This window comes from Rhinoraja longicauda, chromosome 2 (genome assembly GCF_053455715.1).
Source record: "Rhinoraja longicauda isolate Sanriku21f chromosome 2, sRhiLon1.1, whole genome shotgun sequence".
NCBI classification, from domain to species: Eukaryota; Metazoa; Chordata; class Chondrichthyes; order Rajiformes; family Arhynchobatidae; genus Rhinoraja; species Rhinoraja longicauda.
The window spans coordinates 50851372-50876091 of NC_135954.1; the positions used below are offsets into that span (position 1 = coordinate 50851372).

The following is a 24720-nucleotide window of genomic DNA, read 5'->3' on the forward strand; positions in this document are numbered from 1 at the left end:
ACCATGTAAGAATCTAACTGGTTTCTTGTTCTACATGAACATTTAGGTTTTGGAAGGATGGCAAGATTGTGGCAAGGATGCAGAGATGATTGACGAAATATTCCCCAAAAAGACAAATATAGATTACTCGGGGATTCAAAAAGCAGGTTATTCTCCTGAGAGAAAGATTAAGCAAGAATAGTATTAAGCAAAAACAAACTACTGGAGGAACTTCGCAGGCCAAGCAACATCTGCAAAGACAAGAGGATGTTTGATGTTTTGGGTTTGCAGTGTTTTGTGTCACCAAGAATAGTTAAGTTGGGAACAGCTTATTCCACATGTTCAAAATGTTGAAGGATTTTAATAATGATCGATGACCTGCTTCCATTAGAAATGGATCAGTGAATGAGAATATAGTCAGCGTACAGTCATTTGCAAAAAATCTGAGAAATGAGGCACAATTCATTTACACAGTATTTTGTTATGATACTTCAGTGTTAACTTAGAGGCAAATTGCAAAAATATTTTGAATGGAAAACATTTAAAGTTACAAAACATGTCATGTGGAACCAATAGGATAGCTTCTTGAAAGAAGGTCAATAGAGTAGATGGTGCATCCAGTGTTACATCATTCTACGATTTTGAAATAAAATATCTTTGGGAAAAGGTTTTATTTACAGAATTGGTTCTGATTCAGTGCAGAACTCTTTTCCATAGATTGAAGATTTAATTTATGAAATAGATCATTTGAATAATAAAACTATCTGCATAAAGTGTTTGCAGTTGAAAACATTTTGAGTAATTTCATTTACTTGAAGAAATAATAACCAATAATGCATAAAGATAAGTTGTGGTTAGACTTTGTTTAATACCAAAATTATTTTTTGGTGGCATTGTGACGCAGCTGGTAGAGCTTCATAGAACTGGAGACTGGGTTTGATCCTGACCTAAGGTGCTGTCTGTGCAGTTTGCACATTCTCCCTGTGACTGCATGTGTTTCCTCACAGTGCTCCAGTTGCCTCCCACATCCTAAAGACGTGTGCGTGTGTAGGTGAAGTGGGATAACATAGAACTAATGTGAATGAGTGATTGATGGTCAACGTGGACATGGTGGACCAGAGTCTGTGTTTCCAAGTTATATCTTTCAATCAATTAATTTAGTAATTCGGGGAACTGAATGTCATTTATAACTACAAAAGATGATAATTTTGCCCAATATGCCTTTGCCATTCCTTTGCAAAACGTTCCACTTAATTCTGCACTCCTGTTCTTTATTCATAGCAATGGGGACTTTTTTTTGTTTTAGATTTGTATCCTTTTCCAATTCTATTTTTGAAATGCAGAAATTTTTATGTATACTTAATGAAGCAGAAACTGAAATGTGCAATTTTCCATTTTGGCTCAAAAAATGTAGAACCATGTGATCTGAATGATGATATCTGAGTGATATTTTCCAAACGTACAAAGATGGAAGCCTTGTAATATCTTGCTCAAAATATGGGATTTAAAGCAATACAGCAATCCCTGGCATTTCAAATGGAAAGCAATGCACAAACCTCAATTAGATTCCTTCCCCACCAAACTCCAAACTCCAATTCAATCCCTCTAACCAAATGATGAGAGATTGCAGGGTTCAGAGGTGCAGATTAAACTGGGTGTTCCACAGGATGACTTATTAAAAGCAATGTTAGTATGCATGCACAAGTATTTGGGAAAACTAACAATGTTATTTATGTCAAAGAACTGTTTAGTATATTGTTCTCATTTGTATGAATGTAAATGCGTGGGAAGCAGCTTTATAGGCTAATAACTGAAATGAATAGGATGTGTTATGAGGAAAGATTGGCCCAGGGTAGGTTTATATTCACTACAGTTTACAAGAGTGAGAAAGTTTTTGATTGAAACACAAATTTCTGAGGATGGAAGTAGAGAAATGTTTCTCCTGGTTTGAGAATCTGGAACTGGGGGCATTGATTTTTAAGACAAGAATTAGATGAAATATTTTATCTAAGGGTTGCAAGTCTTTGGAACTTTATTTTCAAAGGTCAGTGGAGGCAAAGTTTTTGAATATCTTAAAGGGATAAGTAGATAAATGTACGATTGGCAAGCAGATGAAAGATTGCCAGTAAAGGCAGGAATGTGGAGTTGAGGTTATCTTCAATTTGGCCATTAAACAGTGGAACGGGATCAAGAGCTGAGCAGCCCAATCCTACTCCTAATTTGTTTGTTTATATCTCACCTTCTGAATGTCTTTGGTAAAGTAAGTACTGCTCATTGACAATGACATTTAAACAAATTAAGAAAAACTCAAAGACTTGGTTCAAATGCTTGCAAAGATTGATTTGTTTAACTTTGATAGTATTATTACCAACTATTTTGTAATTTTATGGCAAATAACTAACAGGTTTTATTTGATTTCTCGTGTAACGTTTTCTTGACTCTAATGTACATAAAATTACAGCTATCCTTTGGTATCACCGCTATTAAACAGCAGTGATTTACAACAATTCAGTTTAGAAGAGAATGGGGGAAAACCGTTTACTGGGACAACTACTGGAAGGCACCACCTCCCAAATTGTGGTCTGATTTCTTTGGAGTTGGAAGACACTGATGTTTACTCTGGAATGCCAAGTCCAACCAGTAAGTTTTAGTGCCAATGTGGAGTTAAGTTGAAAGAGGAACATAAATAAAAAGTTATAAGTTGTCTTTGTTAACATATGCAGTGTTAATGCCATGACATATTGTTTTCTGATCCCATACTTTACATTAAAAGTTTGCCACAGGTGGCATAACACGTATTATTGGTTTTTTTTAAAGCTTAAGAGTTTCTAATGATTTTTACAAATACAATGACATGATATTTGGGAGTAGATAACAATTCGACAAGTCATAAGTGATAGGAGCAGAATTAGGCCATTTGGTCCCCAAGTCTTCGCCACCATTCAATCATGGCGGATCGATCTCTCCCTCCTAACCCCATTCTCCTGCCTTCTCCCCATAACCTCGATGTCAGAATCATAGAATCTGACACTTGTCAGATAACGTTTTGTGGTGTGAACAAAATTATTCCCCTGCTTATTACATCATTTACTGATCTGAGTTCAGCATTCAAATGTTTCTTAAAACCATTTATACAGTTCATAGAAATCGTCTTTCCTGCTAACTTACAAAACATCTTTGCAAAAGCTGTGTTCCTACATATTTATAATTTTAAAGTGCAACTTGGACATTTTGAACTCTTGAAAGAAATTTGAACATGATTTTATCGTTGCCCTTTATAATATTAAGACTTCTGTAAGCCTATTTTTATAAAGCATCGAGAACAAATCAAATTAAACTTGCAGTTATTTCTTCCTACCATACTTTGGTGTGTTGAATCCAAAATCATTGGAGATGATAGTTAAAAGAAACTAGAGTTGTGTTCTGACTCGTAACATTCAAAAGTCAGCACCAAATTTGTATGCAAGTATAGAGATTAAGTATTTAATATTTTACATCTTCGTGAGCAAACAAATTAGGCTATGTTTTTACTTTCATTCAAGAGCTGATGGCCCTAAAAATGCAGAATTCCCTTACTACAGCATTGAGGTTTCAGTTCAAATTAAGCGTAACAATCTCAATTTAATGGTGTTTTTTCATCCACAGTATGACGGCTTTAATCAATTGTCCACCCTGTTATCTACCCCCCCCCCAAGCTTTGTATCTTACTGAGAATCTAAGAATCCTAAGAATCAACCATATTTGGTATGTCTGAAATCACACTTGAAATCACAATTTTAACCAAGTTAGGGTTCTTTATAAATGGAAGCAGTTCATCGAGCAAATCTTTACCCAACTTGAACAGGGCTATTGAAATGCCACAGTAGGCTCATGCTTTGTATTGCAACTAGTTGTTGGCAGGGACTGATTAGATAGTATCTACTTTCCTGCTGCTCTGGTGAAGGGTTCCAGAATTGAAACAAACTCCTGTCAATTGAATCTGCTGTTATTTAACAGGAGGATGGTCTATGACTGGACTCAGGATGTAAAATTAGTTCACTAACTGTTAAGCCACCTGCTTTCTGACTATTTGGTATTATAGTATATTGTTTTTACACTCAATCATAACTATCATGTAGCAGAAATAATTAATGTATAATATTTTCAGCGAATACTAAGATGAACAGTGACATAATTCCAGCTTGGTCGTGATGTTATTGAGTTCATTATGTCAACTGCAGTTAAGGATGAAAAGCATTTCATTGAAATTGAAAGAAAATAATGGCTATTAAGCATTTGGAATAGCTTTCATAAAATACTAGCTGATTTTGGTTATGCTCAACAAGCATTATTTAAAATTGTGTCTACCTATGCATTATTTAACATGGTCCCTTAACTTCATTGTATAAATTTTAAATCGTGATAAAATTATACCAAAATGTGATATGTGAAATTATACCAAAATGTGATTTGGATGGTTTATTTTAATTTTTTTATTTTGTCCCTTGATGGTAAGTGCTTATTCTGCTGTATCATTTAAAGCCTGTTAGTGCTCTGGATACGGTCCTGATCCTCCTCCTCACTAACATTTCCTATTGAGTTCTCCACTCTTCAAACAGTTGTATAATAGATCTGTCAGGTATTTCGTGTTGACCTTTTAAAATCAAATCTATATTGAGAGAGCCATTTTATTTCTCATTATGGGCAATGAGTCATGAGAAAATATCAGATGCTCTTGATTGCAGATATTTTATTTTAAGCCTTTTATGTCTACTGTTGTGACAAGATGGTGGCAAAAGCTTATGCCAAATTTTGGTAAATGTAATTTACTTTAAACAAGAAAGCCAAAATATATTTTCCATTACGCTATATTCAGTTACTGTGAATGTAAGGATTTAAAACAGAGAAAATTAATTTTGTTGGAATGACTAATTGGGGCAAATAAGAAGTCTTTTCATCGTTTTAATTGTGACTGACACTGATCCATAGAGTCATAGAATCAGACAGCAAGGAAACTAGCTCTTCATCCCAACTTATCCATGCTGACCAAGATGCTCCATTTAAGCAAGTCCCCTTTGTCTGCATTTGGCCATTATCTCTCTAAATCTTTCCTATCCATATACCTGACCAAGTGTCTTTTAAATGTTGTTATTGTACCTACTTTAACTACCTCCTTTGGCAGCTCATTCCATATACCCACCACTCCCTGAGCGAAAATGTTGTTCCTCTGGTTCCTATTAAATCTTTCCCCTCTCACCTTAAACCTATGTCCTCTGGTTCTTGATTCCCCTACTCTGCATTCACTCTATCAATTCCTGTAAGATCATTCCTTGGCCTCCTGCGCTATTAGGAATAGCCCTAGCTTGCCCAATCTCTCCGTTTTAGCTCAGGCCCTCAAGTCCTGGCCACAACCTCGTAAATTTTCTCTACACTCTTACCAGCTCAGTCTGTTAGCTCCACCATTCTTCTTACGCACCACCACCAATAGTTATTTAGAGAATATCTCAAAACATGGTATGAGGGAAGGTTTCCTACTCTCAATTCTGTCTGTGCCCCTCATAATTTTGCGTACCTCTATGACATCTCCCCTCAGCCTCCTCCGATTTAATAAACCCAGAAGTACCATATTTTTTGTGTTGTTCTTTGGATTGGTGGAAAGTGAAAACATTTGATCCTGGAAATGTTTCTTTGACTGAAGAAACTTGGGTTATAGTATTTGTTGGCCTACGCATTTTTGGTGTGTCATAGAGTGAAGCTGCTGGATGTTGCTGTATAATTCCTTTTTTTTAAACTCCTTTGAAAGTGGAAGTAATGTATTGGAATGAGGCAAATGTGACATTTGTTTTGGTGAATGATAGGGGTAGAGGAGGAGTCATGTTGATGATACTAAAATTACCCCTCCATCATTGGTACTACTCATCTTAAATGCCTTCTGCGTTCTCGTCTGTGAAAAACTCACAAACTTCCTTGCCATCCAGACAGAGACATTTCATCTGCATCTAACCCTTTCTCTTTGACTACCCAGCACTTATAGAAACATAGAAAATAGGTGCAGGAGTAGGCCATTCGGCCCTTCGAGCCTGCACCGCCATTCAATATGATCATGGCTGATCATCCAGCTCAGTAACCTGTACCTGCCTTCTCTCCATACCCCCTGATCCCTTTAGCCATAAGGGCCACATCTAACTCCCTCTTAAATATAGCCAATGAACTGGCCTCAACTACCTTCTGCGGCAGAGAATTCCACAGACTCACCACTCTCTGTGTGAAGAAATGTTTTCTCATCTCGGTCCTAAAAGACTTCCCCCTTATCCTTAAACTGTGACCCCTGGTTCTGGACTTCCCCAACATCGGGAACAATCTTCCTGCATCTAGCCTCTCCAACCCCTTAAGAATTTTATATGTTTCAATAAGATCCCCCCTCAGTCTTCTAAATTCCAGCGAGTATAAGCCCAGTCTATCCAGTCTTTCTTCATATGAAAGTCCTGCCATCCCAGGGATCAATCTGGTGAACCTTCTCTGTACTCCCTCTAAAGCTAGAATGTCTTTCCTCAGATTAGGAGACCAAAACTGTACACAATACTCCAGGTGCGGTCTCACCAAAGCCCTGTACAACTGCAGCAGAACCTCCCTGCTCCTATACTCAAATCCTCTTGCTATGAATGCTAACATACCATTCGCTTTCTTCACTGCCTGCTGCACCTGCACGCTTGCTTTCAATGACTGGTGCACCATGACACCCAGGTCACGTTGCATCTCCCCTTTTCCTAATTGGCCACCATTCAGGTAATACTCTGCTTTCCTGTTCTTACTGCCAAAGTGGATAACCTCACATTTATCCACATTATATTGCATCTGCCATGCATTTGCCCACTCTCCTAATCTATCCAAGTCACTCTGCAGCCTCCTAGCATCCTCCTCGCAGCTAACACTGCCACCCAGCTTCGTGTCATCCGCAAACTTAGAGATGTTGCATTCAATTCCCTCGTCCAAATCATTAATATATATTGTAAATAACTGGGGTCCCAGCACTGAGCCTTGCGGTACCCCACTAGTCACTGCCCGCCATTCCGAAAAGGACCCGTTTATTCCTACTCTTTGCTTCCTGTCCGCCAACCAATTCTCTATCCACCTCAACACTGAACCCCCAATACCGTGTGCTTTAAGTTTGTACCCCAATCTCCTATGTGGGACCTTGTCGAAGGCCTTCTGAAAGTCCAGATATAACACATCGACTGGTTCTCCCTTATCCACTCTACTAGTTACATCCTCGAAAAATTCTATAAGATTCGTCAGGCATGATTTGCCTTTCATAAATCCATGCTGACTTTGTCCGATGATTCCACCTCTTTCCAAATGTGATGTTATCACATCTTTAATAACTGACTCTAGCATTTTCCCCACTGCCGATGTTAGGCTAACTGGTCTATAATTCCCCGTTTTCTCTCTCCCTCCCTTTTTAAAAAGTGGGGTTACATTAGCTACCCTCCAATTCTCAGGAACTACTCCATAATGGCAGATGGAGTTTAATGCTGATAAGTGTGAGGTGCTGCATTTTGGTAGGACAAATCAAAATAGGACGTACAGGGTAAATGGTAGGGAATTGAGGAATGCAGTGGAACAGAGGGATCTGGGAATAACTGTGCATTGTTCCCTGAAGGTGGAATCTCATGTGGATAGGGTGGTGAAGAAGGCGTTTGGTATGCTTGCCTTTATAAATCAGAGCATCGAGTATAGAAGTTGGGATGTAATGTTGAAATTGTACAGGGCATTGGTGAGGCCGAATCTGGAGTATGGTGTGCAGTTCTGGTCGCCAAATTATAGGAAGGATGTCGACAAAATGGAGAGGGTACAGAGGAGATTTACTAGAATGTTGCCTGGGTTTCAGCACTTAGGCTACAGAGAGAGGTTGAACAGGTTGGGTCTTTATTCTTTGGAGCGTAGAAGGTTGAGGGGGGACTTGATAGAGGTTTTTAAAATTATGAGAGGGACGGACAGAGTTGACGTGGGTAGGCTTTTCCCTTTGAGAGTGGGGAAGATTCCAACAAGGGGACATAGCTTCAGAATTGAGGGACAAAGGTTTAGGGGTAACATGAGGGGGAACTTCTTTACTCAGAGGGTTGTGGCTGTATGGAATGGGCTTCCGGTGGAAGTGGTGGAGGCTGGCTCGATTTTATTATTTAAGAGAAAATTGGATAGGTATATGGATAGGAGGGGATTGGAGGGTTATGGTCTGAGTGCAGGTAGATGAGACTAGGTCAGGGAGAATGGTCGGCGTGGACTGGTAGGGCCGGACAGGCCTGTTTCCATGCTGTAGTTATATGTTATATGTTATATGTATGTTATAATCTAAAGAGTTTTGAAAAATTATCACTAATGCATCCACTATTTCTGAGGCTACTTCCTTAAGCACTCTGGGATGCAGCCTATCTGGCCCTGGGGATTTATCGGCCTTTAATCCATTTAATTTACCTAACACCACTTCCCGACTAACCTGGATTACCCTCAGTTCCTCCATCTCGTTAGACCCCCGGTCCCCTGCTATTTCCGGCAGATTGTTTATGTCTTCCTTAGTGAAGACAGAACCAAAGTAGTTGTTCAATTGGTCTGCCATCTCCTTGTTCCCTATGATCAATTCACCTGTTTCCGACTGCAAGGGACCTACATTTGTCTTAACTAGTCTTTTTCTCTTCACATATCTATAAAAGCTTTTGCAGTCAGTTTTTATGTTCCCTGCCAGTTTTCTCTCATAATCTATTTTCCCTTTCCTAATTAAGCCCTTTGTCCTCCTCTGCTGGACTATGAATTTCTCCCAGTCCTCTGGTATGATACTTTTTCTGGCTAATTTATATGCTTCATCTTTTGTTTTAATACTATCCTTGAGTTCCCTTGTTAGCCACGGATGCACTACCTTTCCTGGTTTGTTCTTTTGCCAAACTGGGATGAACAATTGTTGTAGTTCATCCATGCAATCTTTAAATGCCTTCCATTGCATGTCCACCGTCAACCCTTTAAGTATAAATTGCCAGTCTATCTTGGACAATTCACGTCTCATACCCTCAAAGTTACCTTTCTTTAAGTTCAGAACACTTGTTTCTGAATTGACTTTGTCACTCTCCATCCTAATGAAAAACTCCACCATTTTATGGTCACTTTTGCCCAAGGGGCCTCGCACAACAAGATTGCTAACTAACCCTTCCTCATTACTCAATACCCAGTCTAGAATGGCCTGCTCTCTCGTTGGTTCCTCGACATGTTGGTTTAGAAAACCATCTCGCAAACATTCCAAGAAATCCTCTTCCTCAGCACCCCTGCCAATTTGGTTCACCCAATCTATATGTAGATTGAAGTCACCCATTATAACTGCTGCACCTTTAGTACACGCATTTCTAATTTCCTGTTTGATGCCATCCCCAACCTCACTACTGCTGTTAGGTGGCCTGTACACAACTCCCACTAGCGTTTTCTGCCCCTTAATGTTTCGCAGCTCTACCCATATCGATTCCACATCCTCCGAGCTAATGTCCTTCCTTTCCACTGCGTTAATCTCCTCTCTAACCAGCAACGCTACCCCACCTTCTTTTCCTTTCTGTCTATCCTGCCTGAATATAGAATATCCCTGGATGTTGAGCTCCCAACCTTGCTCACCCTGGAGCCACGTCTCCGTAATCCCAACTACATCATAATCATTAACAACTATCTCCACATTTAATTCATCCACCTTATTACGTATACTCCTTGCATTGAGACACAAAGCCTTCAGGCTTGCTTTTATAACACTCTTGCCCCTTATATAATTATTTTGCAAGGTGGTCCTTTTTGATTTTTGCCCTGGATTTGTCTGCCTGCCACTTTTACTTTTCACCTTGTTACCTATTGTTTCTACCCTCATTTTATACCCCTCTGTCTCTCTGCTCTTGTTCCCATCCCCCTGCCATATTAGTTTAAATCCTCCCCGACAGCGCTAGCAAACACTCCCCCAAGGACATTGGTTCCATTCCAGCTCAGGTGCAGACCGTCCTGCTTGTAACGGTCTCACCTCTCCCAGAACTGGTTCCAATGTCCCAGAAATTCGAATCCCTCCCCCTTGCACCATTTTTCAAGCCACGTATTCATCTGAAATATCCTCCTATTTCTACTCTGACTAGCACGTGGCACTGGTAGTAATCCAGAGATTATTACCTTTGAGGTCCTACTTTTTAGTTTATCTCCTAAATTCATCTTGTAGGACCTCATCCCGTTTTTTACCTATATCGTTGGTGCCAATGTGCACCACGACAACTGGCTGCTCACCCTCCCCCTCCCCCTCCAGAATGTTCTGCAACCGCTCTGAGACATCCCTGACCCTTGCACCAGGGAGGCAACATACCATCCTGGAGTCTCGTTTGTGACCGCAGAAACGCCTATCTATTCCCCTTACAATCGAATCCCCTATCACTATAAAGATGGCTCATCTTTTTCCTCCCCTCCTGTGCTGCAGAGCCACCCACGGTGCCATGAACTTGGCTGCTGCTGCCTTCCCCTGATGAGCCATCTCCCCCAACAGTATCCAACATGGTATATCTGTTTAGGAGGGAGATGACCGCAGGGGACTCCTGCACTACCTGCCTACTGCTACGCTGGCTAGTGGCCACCCGTTCCCTTTTTGTCTGCTTAACCTTTACCTGTGGTGTGGCCAACTCACTAAACGTGCTATTCACGACCTTCTCAGCCTCGCGGATGCTCCAGAATGAATCCAACCGCAGCTCCAACCATTCAATGCGGTCTACCAGGAGCTGCAGCTGGACACATTTCCTGCACACGTAGTCATCAGGGACACCGTCAGTATCCCTGATTTCCCACATGCTACAGGATGAGCAAACCACGGGGCCAATCTCAGCTGACATGGCTTACCCTTTATATTAAATCAATCCCTTAAATTAAATCAAATCAAATCAGCACACTCCCTATTTAAAAATCCTTTTAAGCTGTACCTTTAACTAAAAAACTAAAAAACCCAGAACCCTTAACTCAAAGTGCTATCAGAAAGCAGAAATACAAACCTGGGGTTACTCACCAATCAGCTGCTCCCTCCCGCTTACTCACCAATCAGCTGCTCCCTTTTTCAAGTTACTTTTTCAAGTGTGACGCGCTAATGGAACGTTGCAGAGAGTGGTACACTCCCACCTCTCCAATGGCTCCTGGGCCTCTGTGGAACAAAGCCTCGCGCTCGGGTTTTAAACTCACCGCACGGACGCTGTCCCAGTCGCTCCCACCTCTCCAACGGCTCCTGGACCTCTGTCTCGTACGTCTCTGTAACTCACTTGCATGTTCCTTCTTTCACCCACTATCACCTCGCTATTTCTGTCCCATGAGATCTATGAAAAGATTTAATTTCTATAATTACCTTTCACTATCCTAGTGAAAAGATTGTTTGATTATAAGATACAGCATGGAAACAGGCCCTTTGGCCCACCAGGTCCACGCTGACAATTGATCACCCATTTACACTACTTTCTCATCCACTCCATAAAAACTGCGGTCAATTTACAGAGGTTAGTTAACCTACAAACCCACACGTCTTTGGGATGTGGGGGGAAAGCGGAGCACCCGGAGAAAACTCGCACAGTTACAGGGAGAACGTGCAAACTCTACACAGACAGTACCCGAGGTCAAGATCGAACCTGGGTCACTGGTGCTGTGAGGCAGCAGCTGTGTCACTGTGCTGCCCGGTGATAGGCAAATAAAAGATGAGCGAAGCAGTGTGGTTGGAACTGTTGATTGGCATACCCTTCCAGTGAATTTGGGGCTAAAAGTACTGCTGTTGTATTGAGGGAAACATTACCTGACTTGATTCTGAAAACAATTCGTGTCATCTGCAGTGATATCAGTAAGGGAAACATGTAGGAAACATCAATCATAATATCCTAAGATTGAGAATCCCTATGCAAAAGTACATAGACCAATCAAGGTTAGTCAATTGGAGAATAGCCAACTTCAATGCTGAATAGGGATCTGGCCCAGATAAAGTGAAATCAAAACTAGCGAGACAAACATATAATTGATGTTGCTGATGGCTCAGCAAAAGAAGTAAGTGAGATTTTCGATGGGCTAAAACATGATAGAGTTGTCGTTCAAAGCTAAGTAGTACTTAAAGTGAATAAATTACATGGTCATAATGAGATGCTTCCTAGTTTGCAGAGAGGTTAGGGAGGAAACTGCAGAGGCCCTGCAGTTTCTACATCTGTATTTTCTACATCTATGATGGATGGGTGATGGCTGAGGACTGGATATTTTAAAACATTTCAGTCTTGTTCCAAAAATGGTGTTGAAGTAAACCCATTACCTGCAGACCAATCTGTTTAAACACCTTGTCGGGAAGGTTCTAGAAATAATAACAAAGGATAGATTTATGAATTACTGTGACAAGCATTAATTAATTAGAAAAGGGCAGCATAAATTGTTAAAGGCATGACACATCTAATTACCTTGATGGAACTTTCTGAAAAAGTAACAAAGATTAGATGAAGCAAAATGCAGTTCATGTGGTCTTTGAAAAGACATTTTAATAGTTTTGTCATCTTATTTGAAGGACTTGGAATAAAAGTTACTGGATAGAGAGCAGCAGCACAAGCTGTTTTTTCAAAAAGTAGGTTAGTGGTCATCGGTAGTTCTTAGAGTTGAAATAAAGTCATTGATTTACTGAATATATCTAAATGAATATGATACGAATGTACAAAATACAGTTTGCAAATTTGTGGATGACACAATTTTTTTAAATGAAAGTCAACTGTGAGCAGGATGGTGATAGACCTCATTGAAATCCAGGCTGGTAGAATGGGTGGATAAATTAAATTTAATGTTGAGAAATATGAATGTTATGTTTTGGTAGGAAAAACATGGACAAGCAATATAGACTAGAGTACCAAATCCTAAAGGAGTGCAAGGGCACAGAGATCCAAGTGTCTATGTTCAATGATAATGATAGGACACATTCAGAAAGTGGTTAAAAAGGCAAATGGGATCATCTTTATAAATACAGATGGAGAGTACGAGAGCAAGGAAGTCATGAAGATATAAACACAGGTTCAAGTACTGCTTAGGTACTGTGTCGTCTTTTGGCACCATGCGTAAGAAAAGATGCAAGCTTACCAGAATGATGCTGAGCTGCATGACTTTTATCATGTGAATAAAAGCTGGGGTTGTTCTTGGAATAGGGCAGGTTGTGAGGTTCATGGTATTTAAAATCATGAAGGAAAGAGATAGAATATTCAGAGTAAAACTAACCCAATGTAACTATACAAGAGCAGTGAGAAAAAGGGACATAAAGTGAATCTAATTGGTCAAACAAAACAAAATTGACATGAGGAAAATCTTGGTTTATTCAGTGTGTGATTAGAGTTTGGAAAACACTGTCAGGGCTGGTGGTGGAGGCAGGTTCAATTACTACATTCAAAAGATAGCTAGGTAAGTAGCTAGCTAGAAAAGGAGAGGATTTTCAAGGCAATAGGGTAAGGTCTGTGGAGTGGGATTAGCTGAATTGACCGTACAATGGCATCCTTCCATGCTGTGACCATTCCATAATTCTGAGAAGGTAATGGTGAAGTTAATCAGACTTTGCACATACATTACTACTGCGTCTTGGCAGACCAAAGTCTCAGTCCAGTGGCAAAGGGTTCAGGATGGCTGGAGACCATGCTCTGCAGCATGCATGTGAGTGTTCACATATACACACAGTGGTCACTGCTTCCATTGGACATATCATCCATCCCACTCTCCAAGCTGCTTGTCTCTCCATCCTTCTTGTCCCTGAATATCCTCATACTTAACAACCCCCTATTTACCAACAAGCCTCTCCCTTTTACCCATATTCCTTTTCTTTTTCTTACACCCTGACCCGAGCACCACTCTGGATCTCTCCATTTCACATCTTTTCCCTCACACCCTCCTACCTCACCCACAGTTCCTTTCCTCTGGCACAACTGTAAACATGGTGGCCGTGAACCCTTTAAAATTGCATTTGAAAGAGGCTCTTCAGATTTCTTTTTTAATAAACTGGTGTCCTTTTTAAACATATTCCCTGAACCAGGCTTTCTCAGAGACAACATTATTGACAAATGTCAGAATTTTATTTTTGCTATCCCTTTGTTATTTACAAAATGTGCCCATGTGTAGTGCCATTTTGTTCTAATTTTAAATTACTTTTATATTTTTTAGAGTTGAACTCGATTGTTCTTCCACACTATGATGAGGTTGGAGTGTGTTTTAAACAGTTGGAAGTTGAATCCAACAAGGTGGTTGGGCAGTGGCCCTCATTGCATATCAACATAAATAACAAGGTAATTTATTGCACTTAATCCAGTTGCATTGATTCATGGTAATCATTTGCTTCTCTACAGATATTATCAAGTTTCATGCTGAAAGAAAACATTTGCTTCTGACAAAATCCTGCAGATAGTGATGTATTGTGATTATTTGATCTTTTATATTATGAGTCAGAATTTGACCTGGTTAATTGTGCATGATAGAAATACCATGCAACGTTTAAGAGGCATTTGGATGGGCACTTGAAATGCTACAACATTCACTGCTATGGTCCAAATGCGGGAAAATGGGATTAAAATTAGACTGTGTTTGGTAACACGATGGGCCGAAGGGCCTCTTTCTGTGCTGTAGGACTCTATGACTCTATGACCATTGCACATGTCTAAATTTCTGAAAAAAGAACTAAGTTTTCTGGACAGATTTTTGGTACTGATAAAGCTTTGAAATAAAATTGGCAATATAAGAGCTTAATAACACATAATACATTTAACAATGCAGATAGCTTTTGCTTCAAGAAATACCTGGGAAAGAAAATGAAAAAAAAAGCTGGGAATAATTATTAATCAATCAGTGAAGATGTTCAATTGATGTGAGATTTGTGAAAGGGAGTTTGTGGAGTGTCTCCGAGATGGATTCTTAGAACAGCTTGTACTGGAGCCTACCAGGGAGATGGCAATTCTGGATTTAGTGTTGTGTAATGAATCTGATTTGATAAGGGAACTCTAGGTAAAAGAGCCATTAGGAGGCAGTGATCATAATATGATACATTTTAATCTACAAATTGAGAGGGAAAAGGGAAAATCGGAAGTGTCAATATAGCAAAGGGGATTATAGAGACATGAGGCAGGAGCTGTCCAGATTTGACTGGAAGGAGACCCTAGCAGGGAAGACGGTGGAACAGCAATGGCAGGTATTCCTGGGAATAATGCAGAAGTTGTAGGATCAATTCATCCCAAAGAGGAGGAAAGATTCTAAGGTGAGTAAGAGGCACCCGTGGCTAACAAGGGAAGTCAAGGAAAGCATAAAAATAAAAGAGAAGAAGTATAACATAGCAAAGAAGAGCGGGAAGCCAGAGGATTGGGACTCTTTAAAAAGCAACAGAAGATAACTAAAAAGGCAATACGGGGAGAAAAGATGAGGTACGAAGATAAGCTAGCCAATAATATTAAGGAGGATAATAAAAGCTTCTTTAGGTACGTGAAGAGAAAAAAAATTGTTAAGGCAAATGTGGGTCCCTTCAAGACAGAAGCAGGTGAATTTATTATGGGGAACAAGGAAATGGCAGGTGAGTTGAACCGGTACTTTGGATCAGTCTTCACTAAGGAAGATACAAACAATCTCCCAGATATTCTAGTGGCCAGAGATCCTAGGATGACGGAGGAACTGAAGGAAATTCACATTAGGCAGGAAATGGTGTTGGGTAGACTGATGGGACTGAAGGCTGATAAATCCCCAGGGCCTGATGGTCTGCATCCCAAGGTACTTAAGGAGGAGGCTCTATGAATCGTGGACGCATTGGTGATCATCTTCCAATGTTCTATAGAATCAGGATCAGTTCCTGTCAATTGGAGGGTAGCTAATGTTATCCCACTTTTTAAAAAAGGAGGGAGAGAGAAAACAGGAAATTATAGACCAGTTAGTGTGACATCAGTGGTGGGGAAGACGCTGGAGTCAATTATAAAAGGCAAAATTTGGATAGCAGTAACAGGATCGTTCCAAGTCAGCATGGATTTATGAAGGGAAAATCATGCTTGACTAATCTTCTGGAATTTTTTGAGGATGTAACTAGGAAAATGGACAGGGGAGAGCCGGTGGATGTAGTGTACCTTGACTTTCAGAAAGCCTTTGACAAGGTCCCACATAGGAGATTAGTGGGCAAAATTAGAGCACATGGTATTGGGGTAGGGTACTGACATGGATAGAAAATTGGTTGGCAGACAGAAAGAAAGAGTGGGATAAATGGGTCCCTCTCAGTGACTAGTGGGGTCCCGCAAGGCTCGGTGCTGGGACCGCAGCTATTTATAATATACATTAATGACTTGGATGAAAGGATTAAAAGTAACATTAGCAAATTTGCAGATGCCACAAAGCTGGGTGGCAGTGTGAACTGTAAGGAAGATGCTATGAGGTTACAGGGTGACTTGAACAGGTTGTGTGAGTGGGCAGATGCAAGGCAGATGCAGTTTAATGTGGATAAATGTGAGGTTATCCACTTTGGTGGTAAGAATAGGAAGGCAGATTATTATCTGAATGGTGTCAAGTTAGGAAAAGGGGACCTACAACTAGATCTGGGTGTCCTTGTGCATCAGTCACTGAAAGGAAGCATGCAGGTACAGCAGGCAGTGAAGAAAGCCAATGGAATGTTGGCCTTCATAACAAGAGGAGTTGAGTATAGGAGCAAAGAGGTCCTTCTGCAGTTGTACAGGCCCCTAGTGAGACCTCACCTGGAGTACAGTGTGCAGTTTTGGTCTCCAAATTTGAGGAAGGATACTCTTGCTATTGAGGGCGTGCAGTGGAGGTTCACTAGGTTAATTCCCGGAATGGAGGGACTGTCGTATGTTGAAAGACTGGAGCGACTAGGCTTGTATACACTGGAATTTAGAAGGATGAGAGGGGATCTTATTGAAACATATAAGATTGTTAAGGGATTGGACACATTAGAGGCAATAAACATGTTTCCAATGTTGGGGGAGTCCAGAACCAGGGGCCACAGTTTAAGAATAAGGGGTAGGTCATTTTGAACGGAGATGAGGAAAAGCTTTTTCAGTCAGAGAGTTGTAAATCTGTGGAATTCTCTGCCTCAGAAGGCAGTGGAGACCAATTCTCTGGATGCTTTCAAGAGAGAGCTAGATAGAGCTCTTAAAGATAGCGGAGTCAGGCGGTATGGGGAGAAGGCAGGAACGGGGTATTGATTGAGAATGATCAGCCATGATCACATTGAATGGTGGGGCTGGCTCGAAGGGCCGAATGGCCTACTCCTGCACCTATTGTCTATTGGCTATTGTCCAATTAAATACAGGATGCCAACTTTCATTAGCATGGCTACTTTTGATTAATAGTAATGATACTGTGCAATTTTGAAACTTTGAAACAATATTGAGGATGAAGAACATTGGGGGAAAAATTATGAAAGCTGAAGTTGGATTAATGAAGTATTACAGTTGAAAGTTTAAACACCGCAAAACTAAATCAGATTGCTACTTGAAAGAGTTTAAAGGTAACAATGGTTATAATAAGGTTGATGCACAAGGAGCTGTAAGTGCTGATGGGATGTGAGCCAAGCTAATAAGTTGTCAAGTTCAAGGTAAGTTTATTGAAGGAATGAAATAGAGCATCGAATGCTGAGTTCTATAAGCCATGGAACTGGTGTTAGGGATGTAGAAAAGTACAGATTTTGTCGAAAAGTACAGATTTTGTTGTAGACATCAAGTTATGCTGTCGTTTTCAAAAATTAATATTTCAGATATTGATGTGGCGAATTAAGCGGAGCTCTAGGTCAGTCAGGATTGCTACTGAAATTTGTCTGGCAATTATGGAATCCTGGTTGTGATAAAGGGGACCCATCAAGTATGCACTTCAGATAAGACAAGGGAAATTCCATTCTTTGGCTGAATCAGATGCTTGTTCCCAAATGGATTTATGCATTTTACTGGTGCATTATGGAAACAATAATCTGAAACCCAACTAAATGATCATTGGGTATGTGGAACTATTGTGTATTATAACAGAACAGTAAAATTTACAATTGTCATACAACTAAATGTTCTGTCAACACTCCAAGATTATTCAGTGATAAAGGTGACTTTTTATGATAAAATAACAAATGCCCATTGTTTGTCTATTTTTTCTTTATAGGTTTGAATTATGAGTTGATCAATGTAGTCTGCAGTATCCCATTTTCTTGCATTAGTGTAAGATGTATCACTTTCATGAGTAATGAAGGCAAAAGAGATTCAGATTCCCATTATTCTGTCACGGTCAACCTTCCCTGGGAAGTCTGTTGATTTGGGAGATTTGTGAAAAATCAAATTGCCAAATTCTTTCAGTGACCCTATGGCACAAAACGGATTACAATTTTAAAGACAAATTAAATCAACCTACTAATTGCAAATGGTAAAATTTGATTTATGATTAATGAGTTTGAGTTAGTTTACGTGAACTGAGGTACAATAAAACGCTTTTGTTGCGTGCTAACTAATCAGCAGGAAGACAATACATGATTACAATCAAGCCATCCATGGTATACAGATACATAATAAGGGGAATAACGTTTAGTGCAAGGTAAAGTCCAGTGGAGTTCGATCAAACAGTCCAAGGGTCTCAAATGAGGTAGAGCTCTCAGGGGGTATGGGGAGAAAGCAGGAACGGGGTACTGATTGAGAATGATCAGCCATGATCACATTGAATGGCGGTGCTGGCTCGAGGGGCCGAATGGCCTACTCCTGCACCTATTGTCTATTGTAACTCACGACTGCACTCTAGTTGTTGTGAGGATGGTTGAGTTGCCTGATAACAGCTGGGAAGAAACTGTCCCTGAATCTGGAGATGTGCGTTTTCACACTTCTATACCTTTTGCCCGATGGGAGAGGAGAGAAGAGGGAGTGGCCAGGGTGTGACTCACAAGTTCATTCGGCCCATCGAGTCTACTCCACCATTCAATCATCATCATGGCTGATCTCTACCTCCTAATCCCATTTTCCTGCCTCTCCCCATAACCCTTGACACCCATTCTAATCAAGAATTTGTCTATCTCTGCCTTAAAAGTATTCACTGACGGCCTCCACAGCCCTCTGTGGCAATGAGTTCCACAGATTAACTACCCTCTGACTAAAAAAGGTCCTCCTTACCTCCTTTTTAAAAGAGCACCCTTTAATTCTATGGCTATGACCTCTGGTCTCTCCCACCAGTGGAAATATCCTCTCCACATCCACTCTATCTATACCTTTCATTATTCTGTAAGTTTCAATGAGGTCCCCCCTCAAGCTTCCAAACTCCAACAAGTGAAGGCTCAGTGCTGTCAAACGCTCATCATATGCTAACCCACTCGTTCCTGGAAACAATCTTGTAAACCTCCTCTGGACCCTCTCCAGAGGCAGCACAAGGCCACTTGTCCTTGATTATGTTGGTGGCCTTGCCGGGGTAGCGTGAGGTGTAAATGGAGTCAATGGAAGGAAGGTTCGTTTGCGTGATGGTCTGGACTGCGTCCACAATTCTCTGCAATTTCCTGCAGTCTTGAATGAATACTTTATTGTCACATGTGACAAGTCACAGTGCAATTCTTTGCTTGCATACCCAAAGTATGCAAATAGTCGCCCATAAAGGGCGTTTACAAAGTTACAAGGTATCTGCACCAGTTCCTCCTTTGTTCTCCCCTCCCCCACGGCAGTCTCCCCATGCCGGGTCCTCCATTGTTCATTGTTCTTACCCCTCCCTCACAGCGGTCCCCGACAATGGGTCCTCCATTGTTCTTTTCCCCCCACCCTCCCACCGGACGACAGTCCCTCCATGCCGTGCTCTCTTTTGTTCCTTTCCCCGGCAACAGCGTTCTCACTCCCATGTTCTCGTCTGTCAGTCGACGGCACCATCGACTGCCGCACTGATCTTTTCACTTTCACTGCCAGGTCCTTTAAGGATGCCTCTATGATGCCGCCCCAGCCGCGGACTCTGTTGACCCAGGCCCCAGCCACGGGTCGACAACACATCTAAATACACTACCTCACCTCTGACTCCTCCAATAATTTGGCAAAACATAGCGGAGATACATTTAGAAACACAGAACTGTACATGCTGGTTTACACAAAAGAGACAAAGTGGTCGAGTAACTCAGTGGGTCAGGCAGCATCTCTGGAGAACAGGGATAGGCGACATTTCAGGTAGGGACCCTTCTTCAGACTGATTATAGAGGAGGTGGGTTAAGAAAGTTGGAAGAGAGGCAGGACAAAGCATGGCAGGTACATTTCCTGCTTCACACACTCCACCATCACAGATGATTTCTGCAATCTAATTGTTGCATCCTGCTTTTTTCCAGCATTTCCCCTTTCTTCGCCCCCATCTTTTCCATCTTCCGTTCTTCGTACCACCTCCTCTGCTTCTATCCTCTCCTTTCCCTATCTTTAATGTTGATCTATTCACTACACCCCAACCCGCCCCCCCCCCCCCCCTCGACCCTATTTGACAAAGAAATGGTCTTACTACCACTGAACAATATCTTGCCTCGTGACTAAACAATTTAATTGACCTTTAGAAGGAAAAGAACCATATAAAAAAACGAATAGCAGAATCAGTTTGAAAACAAAGCACACTGGAGGAATGCGATGAAACTCACCAACGGTTAACATTCAAGGCTTTTCTCTGCTGCCCTTCTTGAAAAGGGGGAGACCACATTTGTTGTCCTCCAATCAAAAGGAACCTCACGGTCGACAAGAATTTTAAATTTTCAATTAATGTGCCAGCAACCTCTTTCCTTACCTCCCCAACCTGGGATAGATCCTATCCAGCCCTGGAGATTTATCCTGGAGATTTATCCCATCTATAAGCCTGCTATTGCATAAAGTATCTTTCTTTATTGACACTTCCACTGGGCATTTTTCCTTACCCTTTGCTAAATTTTCCAACTGCAAAGTCCATTTCCTTAGTAAATACTGATGAAAAGTGTTAATGTAATATTTATTCATCTTATCATCAAGTATTCATCTGTATTTTATAAACTGCGAAGTTATGTATCACAATACCTATTTCTCTAAATATAAATTGATGGGTACTGTTGTAATCATCAGGTTGAGGAAAAGAAGCTGTTAGAAAAGAGCCTGCATTCTCCTGCATCACCCTCTGCTCATCCTGATCAGATGAAGAGCAACATCATTAAAGCTCAGATGGATGCTGCCTTGAAGGTGGGAACCGTGATGAATTATTTCATTCAATGGGAAGTATATGCTTTTATCCTTAGGTTTCCTGAATTGTTTATGACACAAATAGAGCCTAGATAGAGTGGCTGTAGAAAGGTTGTTTCCGGTAGTGGGAGAGTCTAGGACCAGCAGCTTTCAGAACAGCTAGATATATTAATATTTTATGTGTAGGAAGAAACTGCAGATGCTGGTTTAAACCGAAGATAGACACAAAAAGCTGGAGTAATTCAGCGAGACAGACAGCATCTCTGGAGAGAAGGAATGGGTGCATTTTGGGTCGGGACCCTTCTTCAATATAGTCTTATTGGTTAATAATAAACATAAAAAGTATTTGTTGGCCCAAATTATTCAAAACATGTTAAATACTTATTTTCCTGGTATAACTATGGAGAGAAAGCAAGAACGGGGTACTGATTGTGGATGATCAGCCATGATCACATTGAATGGCGGTGCTGGCTCGAGGGGCCAAGTGGCCTGCCCGTGCACCTATTGCCTATGTATCTATGTATCTAACTGCCAATTTGATATCTGCCACTTGACTCCATGAGGAGTAAAATGCATGAATGCAAATTGGAAAATTGCTATTGAGAGCCTGTCAGGATTTCAGAACTTCAATATTCTTACATGTGTGTCCCTAGCGGTTTGATAGCACTGAGGGAAGTGCAGTCAGTTCCACACATATCTTAATATTTCTCTGGAAAAATTAAGCCATAATGTTTGATTTTGCTTTTTTTGTATTGTGCTGTTAATTAGAACTAGAAGACTGTGATGCAGGGAGCAAGGTTACTGTATAGAACAATTATGTTCCATCTTCAAGTTTTAATGCTAAATAGAGAAAGCAGAAGAGAATTGCTCACAGAGAACTGCACTATTTGGAGTATGTTGATTTGTGTGCTTTCCAGGTTTATAGGTACAAGATTGCAAATTTAATGGTCTCTCTAGTAATACTTTTTTTTTAGCCTTTATGAATCACTTTTGTGTAAATCTAGTGTAATGGCAGAACAATATAATGTTACATTATATGGTACAATGCTCTTGATATTTTAAAACATAATTTTGTTCGCTTTATATTGTAATGCTGGAGTCCACTTCATCATATAAAGTTCTTGGCCTAGGGAAGGCATTGCATATCAATTTTAATGCCATTAAACATGCATAAAAATATATTGTGCTAAAAAAAAAATTTAACAGGAGCTAGAAATTTATAACTGTCCTTGAATTGACCCCAATAGCTCATAACCAAATACAATTAAAGGCTACATTAAAAAAATCATCTTCAATTTACACAGTCATTTGGAATTGAGGATGTCTAGCTCCTACACCAGTTCTGAGGTGACTGATGAGGTTGATGTATGATGTATGGATTTAAATTTCTCAGTGCTATCCTGAATGTTCCTTCTCCATTTTGAGCAGTTGTGGATCAGAAATTCCCTAGAATGATTGGGAAATTATCAAGAATGCTTTGACAATATCTTTCAGTTTTTTCTGTTAGTTAGTTAGTTACTGCCCATTATGCCTCCTGGCATGTAGGGCAACAACGAAGGTTCTCCACTCCTGTCTGTTCTGGGCTAGTTTCTGGACACTACCCCAGGTCAATTCCATAGTTTTCATTTCCTCTTCTACAGTTCGACGCCATGTGGTTTAGGGTCTCCCTCTTTTCCTTTTCCCTTCTGATGTCCAGTGCAGGGCTATTCTTGGGATGCTGTCTGATTCTCTTATTCATCCTAGCGTCTGTCGATATCCCTGGAAGTCCGTCACGTCCAGTAGTGTTGATTCCTTCAGTTGTTGTTTCCGTAACATATTCATTTTACGAGGCGGGGTTGTTAGCCCTGTGCTCAACCCCCAACCTGGAGGACCAGTGGATTGCTCTTTGTCTCGTCTCTACCCTTCGACCTGTCCAACATGGGAAACCCTAACAGGAGACGAATCTCCCGCTGGCATAGCTCTAGGGGACACTGAGACACACAAGCTCCCCGACCACGACAAGGTTGCAATCCAACGGGGAGAGTTTTTTCTGTGTCATCTGGTAATTCCTGTGACACAATTCAGAATTGAGTATCTATTTAGGGAGTTTGTCAGGCATGTAAGCAATGTAGCATCTTTCAGCAGAATGCATAGAACCACTGAAATAGATATCTATATTTGGTTTGCGTCTGTTTTATGCGATTACATTTTTGCACTTATGTATAGTTGATGCATGTCATTTCTGTTCTGCTCTTTTGCTTTTTCCTGTTGTCTCAGATAGCTAAAGTATCCAAAATCAATTGTGTTCTGTTCCATAATTGATGTTACATTGATACATTTGTAGGAATAGAGCTCTGGTGATCAGATTATATTAAATAATATTCTGTTACTAATTGCGGGTTTTCTTTCAACAGTTTAAGAAAGAGGAGCCAATACTGAGCAGCCAGAGTAAACCCTCCAGCACACCTGTAGATGGCGCAAGGTCAGTCAGAACCAGTGAAAATTTCACAGACTTTCTGATGGAAAACTTAACCCAAATTAAGATAGGTCAGGCCTATTTTGACTTTTTACTGGTGTTCAATAACAAGATCACCAGATTACATATTTTTTTGGAATTCTACAATGTGACAGAGGTGTTGGTTGGTTGCCCAGGTAGGCACCGCACCGCAGGTGTGGTATGCATTGCAGTTGAGCAGAGGATCAGGCATTCCATGTTGGATAGTGGGAGCAGAGTAATAGTAGTGGCACATCAGTTGTGGGCCTAGAGAGATCTTAAGACACCAATAATTGGTGCAGATGATTGGAGGAACTCACATTATAAGATCCTTTGTTTGGAACACAGGGGAAGCATGGGCCAGATTGGGTTGGAGTCAAGGGGCAGGGATATGTGGAGAATATCACGAGCGGGGAGATAGAAGAATGTTGGGTTATCAAGTGATTGGTTCAGATTGCTGGCCAGACCAATCACTTGGAGAAGGAATGGGTGGTGAGTTAACTTGGTACAGCGTTTTGAAATTTGTCACCTATCTTCAGTGGACTGATTTAATTAATATTAAATCTGGAGCTAAAGTAAAAATTTTCACACACTTTAATAATGTCACTGAAATATTTTCTCATGCCTCAAAAATGAGTTGGTTCCATGACCACCTTCCCCACTTCTGTTTAAGATGGTACAGGTTTTACACTTATTCTCACCTGATCAAACTAACACCCTCTCCATTCTTAGAACTTAAAATTGCCTACTTTGTGTCTATAAGTTTTATTTAATAAGCAGACAGTGTAATAGATTTTTGGAATGAGCCCTTCAATGATTGCTGGTGTTTAACTCTTAACCCATTAAGCCCAGTAATCAAGTCAGACACTGAATAAATAATCAACAGGTCAGGCAGCATCTTTGGAGGAAGAAAACATTAATAGAGCGTTAAATTAATTCTGTCTCTGTCACCTAAAGTACATCCTGACTTTCTGAGCACTTTCTGCTTTTATTTCAATTTACCTGAATCAACCCTGTTTTCTTTTCTCCATCAATTTCTGTCATCTCAGAATAAGAAATGGGACTTCCAGATCGCATGTTCCAGTGAATGAAGCT

General features: G+C 40.6%; 1 protein-coding gene across 1 annotated transcript in view; it reads left to right on the forward strand.

Annotated features, from left to right (window-relative positions):
• Positions 1-24720, forward strand: part of LOC144604466 (band 4.1-like protein 4B) — a 211074-nt gene that overhangs the window by 152064 nt on the left and 34290 nt on the right. Inside the window, exons 16-19 of the mRNA XM_078418926.1 lie at positions 2441-2619; positions 14155-14276; positions 21039-21152; positions 23546-23613. Of these exons, the coding sequence (XP_078275052.1) occupies positions 2441-2619; positions 14155-14276; positions 21039-21152; positions 23546-23613 (483 nt within the window). The remainder of the gene's footprint in view (positions 1-2440; positions 2620-14154; positions 14277-21038; positions 21153-23545; positions 23614-24720) is intronic.